This window comes from Helobdella robusta, assembly GCF_000326865.2.
Source record: "Helobdella robusta unplaced genomic scaffold HELROscaffold_68, whole genome shotgun sequence".
Lineage (NCBI taxonomy): Eukaryota > Metazoa > Annelida > Clitellata > Rhynchobdellida > Glossiphoniidae > Helobdella > Helobdella robusta.
Genome location: NW_008705387.1, coordinates 767,511 through 776,137, shown reverse-complemented (window position 1 = coordinate 776,137; position 8,627 = coordinate 767,511). Strand labels below are relative to the sequence as shown.

Here is an 8,627-nt window from a genome sequence, read left to right as displayed (position 1 = left end):
AGTACAAAATCCATTCCTTCGTTGAAACTGTTGAATCAATTGAAACTAAAATGTGTTAAACATTGTACGCCGTTGTTATGTCACTCTGACTTCATCTGAGGGAGTTGTAGTTGAACAATCTCCAAAATACGAAATGAATGAAAATATGAAGCGGCCACCTCTTCAGCTGGGGCAGCGTGCACGCATTCACAAATATCTGGAAAAATGACGGGTTCATTTTTTGGTCAGGTGAATGTTTAGCGCGCATGTTTTTAATCTTCATTTATTTAAAAGGCTTTTTAATTCGTCAAATTCAGAGCTATGATGGTAGTTTATATATATTTGCATTATGTGTTTGTGTGTGTGTGTGACACTGTTGGTCTGCAAATTCTCATTTCTCATCCCTATATACTCACGTACTACTACGTCAACACCGTACATAAATGTGTGTGTGTGTGTGTGTGTGTGTGTGTGTGTGTGTGTGTGTGTGTGTGTGTGTGTGTGTGTGTGTGTGTATTTTCACATGTTTATTATACTGATAACAATATAGTGGTTCAAAAATGACATGTTTGGTTATAATTTATTTATTTGCTACAATTTTTATGTCGCTGTAATGTAATTGCCAGCTTGTGGATGAACTTTGTTGTTAATGTAGAACTTTTTCAATGTTCCACGAGCCATACATCCATACACACCCTTCCATTTGGACTGTCTTTATGAAATGATTTTTATTCGTTGTTGTTGTTGCTCTTGTTGGTAATATCGCCGTTGTGTTCGTTTGTTAGTGTCAAAATGGTGAGGTTTATTTTGTTTTAGTGGTTAGGTGAATGTTTATATGCACTGCAGGCATCTAACTTGTGATTTCCAGCTTAATAACTTTTCATTATTGTTGTTCACGATAAATTTTAGGTAAATCTCCTTAAAGATATATTTTTAGTTTTTAAAAATTATGACTCGCTAACTTTTGATTCAGACGAATTTCCATTTTATTTGATGTCACGTTCAATGGGCTCTCATTTTAAGCGTTAAATAATGTTTCAGCGAAATCACATTCATAAAATGGTTATTTATCGAGAAATTGAGTTATATTCACATCTACGCATATTTAGTCAAGCTCTGATAAAGTGCTTGTTTAGAATAACATAATATTAATATATTAACTTTCTTCCTTCATTAGATTTGCCTGTTCACAGGATAGTCATCATTTTACTATGAATTTTCTTAATGAATATAATATGTATAATTTGTATATATAAATGGAATGTAGCACGTGTTAATGAACGTTTAATACGGATGGGCATATTCAGTTTGTGTCTGACTTTCGTTTAGCTCTTATCTGACTTTGAACAGGTCTGAACGTCGCTACGAGCGTTTCATGTGGTAAGTCGTGTTTTTACGACCGCTCATTAAAGATTGATGCCATGTTTGTATTTGTTTTTTAATCTCCATTCAAGAATTCTTTTTTTTATTTCATAATTTCAAAGTAATCGATTTACGAAAAATCGCTGGTTTCAACGACGTAACATCGTTCCTATCTCTTGGTAATATAATTTATCTCTGGAGAAGTTTTGTTTCTCATAATTTCGTTTCGCGTATTTTTTCCCAAGTATTATATGTATATACGTGTTTGCTTGTTTTGGTTTTTCGTCGTTTGCGTACTGAATAACTCAAACAAAAACTATGTAGGTAGCTACAGAAACAAATCAAACTGGTAAACATTCAAAATTAAGTCAAATTTTCGATTGAAATTTTTTTTCGGTACTCGTGCAATTCGACATTCCATAATTTTAGTATAGGAATTGAACTACAGTAATTACTTAGATCGGAAAGCTTTTGCGTCGTTGTTAAATAATCCGCAATCGGTGTTCACGTCCTGTTGGAAGATGCGCTATTTAAAATATAATGAATGTGTGACGTCAACACTTCTCTTACTTCCGGCAAAGTGCACCTGCCTAGTTAGAAGATGTCTGAGCTGATAACTTTGTATATTTGCGATGCAGCTTAAACAATAATGTTTGTAATCAGCACGTATCGTAGTTATATAATGACTTCTTAAACTCAAATATAGAGGATAGTAATAACAATAAAATGTTACATTAACGTATTTTAAAATTTTTTTAAGAAGCTTTTGTTTTATCACAAGGCAGTGTTTTTAAGATGTAACGCTAAGGTATAACCAGAGTGTCTAAATCGGAAAATGTTATATTTATTTTTTAAAATTATATTTTTTTAAAATAATAATATATTAAAATAAATTAAAAATAATAATATAAAAAAATAACTACGGAAAATGTTATTTATTTTCTAAAATTATAATTTTTTCTAAAATTCTTTTTTCAAGATAGTGTTTTTTAGAGGATAAATATATGTAGCGATAAGTAATCATCTTTAATACTGAAAATAATGCTAATAATATAAATAAAATCACATAATTTTTTCCCTGTATGTTGTAAAACATAAAAATGAGGTAATTTTATTGAGAAAAACAATTACGTTGAGTGATTTTAAGGTTTTTTTAAACTATCAGTAGTGAAAATAAGATAAAATTATGATGCAAAAGTTGAAAAAATTTTCTGGAATTCGTGAATCGAAAATTTTTACCCAGAGTCGGATTTACCTGAGGGACTAGAATCGGAGTCGGGAATCGGATTTTTTGAGGAATCGGATAATTCTCTCCCGACTTCGGCACTGAATATAACAAACTTATTTCTGAGTATAAGAATTCGAAACTCTGCCTTTAACCAAGTTGACCGGTAGTTTGGTTTTTTCTGTTTATTTTTCACAATATGTGAAAATAATTAGATCTCAACTTATTCCCTTTTTTATTTATTTCGATAAAACCGTTGCTAATTTTAACTGTTCGTACATTTCAAACTCACCTTCATAAAAACAAACACGTGTGCACACGCATTCATTTTAGTTCCTTTGTGATTAATTGGTACAAAAATGATTTTCGATTTTTATTTACAAATTTTAATGGTAGATTGAACTTGTCAATGCGTGTCAAGTAATCATGATTAATACTTCATTTATGTTTCAGTCAAATATATTTACCTACAAAGTTGGAAATATTGTTTTGCGTTATTAATGTTTCACTAGATGGTGTAAATAAAGACTAGTGCTTGTCGTTGAAGTTTTATATGAAGAAATAATGCACAGCCTGAATTTGAAAGAATGTTCGAACATTATGACGTCACTTGTTCATACATTTGCCTCCATATTGAAACCAACATGGGTATTATGTAGTAGTGCTAAAAGCTGAACGTTAATGTTAGTTTAAACCTATTTGTACAAATTTTAAAAGCTGAACGTTAATGTTCGTTTAAACCTATTTGTACAAATGCCTTCGAAGATTACATTTCTGCCGTGCTGTTATATATATTATATATATAAATATATATCTATAATATAACACACACACACACACATATATATATATATATACAAATATATATACATATATATATATATATATATATATATATATATATATATTCGAAATATTGAGAAATGTAATAAAAAAACTTAAAATTTAAAATTACTAGAAATTTAAATTATTGCATATATATATATATATATATATATATATATATATATATATATATATATATATATATATATTACAATATTACAATATATATATATTACAATATTCTTTACAACGTCAAAGTTCATCTTGACAAAGTCAATATTTCCCTATATATACAGCAAGGAGCACTGATGATGATTCATTCGGAATGGAAATATGGCCTTATTTGCAGCATGAATTCGAAAAATAAGTTTATTTTGAATTTTAATAAACTAAACGTTCACCAAAAAACTTTAGTGAGAAAAATCGAAAAAACGAACTACAAACATATTAACGCCAAACATTCGGTAGAATTTATAGAATATTGTAAATATATATATATATATATATATATATATATATATATACAATATATATATATTATAATATTCTTTACAATGACAACGTCTTGACAAAGATATATATATATATATATATATATATATATATATATATATATATATTCAAAATCGGGCTGCCAAGTTGTTAACTGGTGATTCATATTTTGATCATGTTACTCCTATTCTCTTCAATCTTCATTGGTTGCCCGTTCAACAAAGAATTGTCTTCAAAATTGCCCTACTGGTGTATAAAAGCATTAATGGATTAGCGCCGAAATATTTAATGGATCGAATTGTTCCAAAAAATGCACCGTTACAGTGTCAGAAGTTACGGTCAAACGATTTAGATTTGTTAACAATTCGACAAACTCAGCTTGCTGTTGGTTGCAGAGATTTCGCTGGGACCGAAGATTTAGAACAGTTTGCCGGTTGACTTGCAAAATCGTGGGTTGTCAATTACTGAATTTCGAAGAAAGCTAAAGAACCATCTTTTCAGACAAACTTTTCATGATATGATTTGATTGAAGTGAAACATTTAATCAACTTTTGCATTAGCGCATTTTATCAACTTTTACATTGTTAGCGCCTTTGAGAACAATAAAGGGCGCTTTATATATAAATAATCTAATAATATATATATATATGTTATTGGTAAAAGACCATAATTTGAAAACCAATAAATTTAAAAGGAGGAACATTAAAAAGGAAAAGAAAGTGAATAGCTTTAAAAAATAATAAGTTTTTATGTTCTTTTTGAAAATGTCAAAGCTTTGTCGAAGTTTTTTCAAAATTTTGCTGGCTTCGATAAGAAATGTGAAATAAATAAAAAATCTAAAATAAAACAAAGCAAATGAAAAATACTCATAAATTAAAAATAATGGTAAATAAATGAAATAACTAAGCAAAGAAGTATGTGTATATATGCGACAAATGTAACTGGTATAAGTATACCTTACGTAATACTACTTCGTAAGCGCGAACTTTGGAGATGAAAATATAGAAAGTGAGACCGTGAGAAGTATGTAAGAGGTATTTTAAATGTTACAGTTACGATCATAGGTCATTCATATTTAAAATTAGTGTTTTTTATCTTGTTTATGTTTTCAAGTCACAGATGTTGTCTCTGTTTCTTAATAAGTATTAAGAGATACCAAATATTTTTAAAATGTGGAGCGGAAGATTTGAGAGAGCTAGCAATCATCACTTGATGAAAACTTTCAACTCTTCGTTTCATTTAGATAAAAGATTATACGAAGAAGATATAATGGTCAGTTATGAAATTGTGAAATTATTTTTTGTGATTTATTTTGTAATTATATGTGTCATTTCTATATAAATTATTTTTCCACATAACTATTTTACTTTCAGATTTATTTTTAGCAACTGAATTGTTATTTGTGTGTTTATGTCACACATTTAACTCAGTTTGGTAATTAGGTAAGGTATACAAGATGACCCAACTGTAAACATAGGTCCAATTTTTTAATAAAAAGAAAAAATTAAACTTGACAATGATGATAACTGAAAGTTTATCATTTTAACTTCAAATAATTTTTTTTCTGAAGACCCGGTCTCATAACTTTTATATTGTAATCTGACCACAGAAAATATGATAAACCAAAGATTACGCACCACACCGTTGTATCTAACGAGCTACATAATTTCAAAAATAATAATTTCAATAATAATTCAAAAAATAAAATGATATGACGTTTTGTTTAACTGTATTATTAAAAACGAGATGAAAAATTAGTCTAGCGTCAATGTAATGTATCTTCTCCTTCCATCCAAACTAAAGGTCGTATCATCCATTCCAGACAACAGAACCCATTACGGAAAAATTTCTTCGACAAAGAGCTAAGTTTATGTCAAGTACAAACAGTAAACCTGAATTGTCAATGGAAATGTTTGATTCAACAGTGGCATTGTTCTAGGAATGATTCTGTCGGTTAAATATTTATATTGATACATTTAAAAACCGTTAAACATGTCTTGAAAATAACTCTCTAACAAAAAAAGAGCAAAAAAATGGCTTGACGTGGTGGTATTTAAGGCCACCTAAAACCAACCTTGCAGTCCAATTTTGAACTGGCTGCAGTCTAGCCATATTTACACCAGACAGGTCTTAATATTGACTATTGCAATAGTCTATTTTTGAGTAGATAATGGAATGAACAAGATCGTTTGATGAGCCTAAGTCTACGCAATTGTTTCAAGCATTCTTTTGAAACTGCCCTATTGTGAAAGTTAAAATACATGTTATCAAAAACAAAACCCAGGTTGTGTGCAAATGTGCAAAATTCAATGCCAGAATTTCCAAGTCTGATGGACTCAATGTTCATTTTTTCTAATTGCTCCCTAGTGCCAATCGGTATAAACTGAATTTTTGATTGATTCAATTTAAGCCTATTTGACATCATCCGTTAAATAATTTTTGAAAAACATGATCTGAGTCTACGGACAAGATCATCAAAACGACAAAGGGGGCACTAGCAATGATCTTATTATCACCAGCAAAACCGTGAGGTTTAAAGTTATATCTGTCAATGATTTTGAAAATATGTGCAGTGTACAACACAAACAGGAGGGAGCCGAGAATCGACTTCTATGGAACACCATGTGACACAGTTTCAACGTGTGTCAGGTTATATCTGGAAAGAACCTGTTGCGTACGAACAGAAAGATATGACTCAACCATTGAAGAACAACACCATATATTCCAAATGAATATTGAAGCTTGCGTAAAAGCAATGAGTGATCGACACAATCAAAGGCAGAGATCACATCTAAAAGAGCAAGCAACGACACATTCTGATCATCTGGGGAGAAATACAAATTAGAACAAACATGCAATAAAACCGTCTCAGTTGAATGGAACTGACGATAACCAGATTGGTTTATCAGAAAAAGACTATTAGTGTTATAGTGTTTAAGTTAGAGACAAGTTACTGAAAGACTATGCGTATATATGTTATATATATATATATATTTGTTATATATATATATATATATATCAATTAGATAAATCAAATATATTTATATATATATATATATATATATATCAAATCAAATCAAATTTTGTATTTATATAGTGCCAAATATAATTGGTTCTCATCGGCGCTCTCCTCGCATAAAGCGTGTTGAAAGCGTAATATATATGCTTTCCTACAAAGTTTTTTGTATTATATCAAATTAACATAAAATGTCACACAAAAAATCATTTTTAAATCTGTATGCCCCCGCCGGCTAAAATTCTTTGCAATGCCACTAAAAAGATGAAAAGAATTTAATGATAATGATGACAATTGAAAAAAACGTTTCATGAAGAAGTTTGAAAAAAGCTTTATATATAATATTTAAAAAATAGCTTCTGGAATAAACTAAATTTAAAATTTTTTCTGGGTTCATTAATAACATTTTTTATGTTTCACCTAAAAAATAAATTGCTTGACATTCACATTTTTAAATGCATTGTTCTATCACCGCCGTTTCAATTAAAGTGCAGCATAGCTTACGCTAGAGGACAGTTTGAAGCTGGTTTGATATCGAAGGATGATAGCGAATCCATAGAAAACGGACTTAAAAAGGTATTTATTTATTTTCCACTTTTCAATCGAGTTACACACAGGAATTGAACTATAGCACTATACATATAATTGGTAACTTGGTTTTTATCACTATATTCTATCTTTCTACTCTCGCCAATTGCCCGAACTCATCATAATGTATGAGATCTTCTGCGCACTTATGATGAATGTGTGACTTCAATGCTGCTCTTTTTTCTTGTAATGTTTATAATGAAAAGAAGATGATAGTAAAACACCAGTGTAGAATATCATAGGTTTATTCGATAGGTTAAGTTTGGTAAAATGTTTTGAAGAACTAAATCATATGTAGACGGGATTAAAATATAAACAATCGCCCTGATTCACTGAGTTTAAGTTTCAATAATATTTAAATAATTTTTTTGTTTCTTTTTTATAATTTTGATTAATTAGAAACAATTACTGATGGATGACTAACGTGCAGATAAAAGAGGAGTGGGAGGAGGGTGTCTTCCCGGTTCATGAAGGTCAAGTGGACGAAGACATACATTCTGCTCACGAGAGAAGACTGAAGGCAACTTATTTTATAAGTTTAAATGCTGATTTATATATATATATATATATATATATATATATATATATATATATATATATATATATATTATCAATTATTATCAAACACTTATAAAGCGCCTATTAAAATAAATATCTCCCACAAGCGCTATCGAAAAAAGAAAAATAATAAACGAACAGTGAAATAATGTACATCCTATCAATAGACGATATGATACAATCAATTACAATCGTTCATCGCAAATAGATAAGTTTTCAAATTCTTTTTGAAATCAACAATGTTCATCTTTGACATTCTCATCGACATTGGCAGACTATTCCAGACGATTGGTCCCGACACTGCAATGTCTCTAGACGATGTCTGCAGCTGCGTAGTTGGTACAATCAACAAATTGACGTCATCTGATCGCATGCGTCTGCCAGTCGAAGACAGCGGCTTCTTTATGAATCTATCAGCCAGGTATTCTGGGAGTTGTCCGTTTATGGCCTTGTACATAATGACGCATATTTTGTAAAAAATTCGTTTCTTCACTGTTAGCCAATGGAGGCTATTCAGAATTGGCGTCACATGATCGTATTTTCTGCCTCTAACAATCACCTTTGCAGCTCTGTTCTGAATAG

At 30.0% G+C, this 8,627-nt stretch overlaps 1 protein-coding gene across 1 annotated transcript in view; it reads left to right on the top strand.

Annotated features, from left to right (window-relative positions):
- Positions 1-5,050: 5,050 nt before the first annotated feature.
- HELRODRAFT_103632 (hypothetical protein) overlaps positions 5,051-8,627 on the top strand; it is a gene marked incomplete at its 5' end in the record, with an annotated part of 10,931 nt that continues 7,354 nt past the window's right edge. Inside the window, 3 exons of the mRNA XM_009030451.1 lie at positions 5,051-5,155; positions 7,389-7,475; positions 7,918-8,023. Of these exons, the coding sequence (XP_009028699.1) occupies positions 5,054-5,155; positions 7,389-7,475; positions 7,918-8,023 (295 nt within the window). The remainder of the gene's footprint in view (positions 5,156-7,388; positions 7,476-7,917; positions 8,024-8,627) is intronic.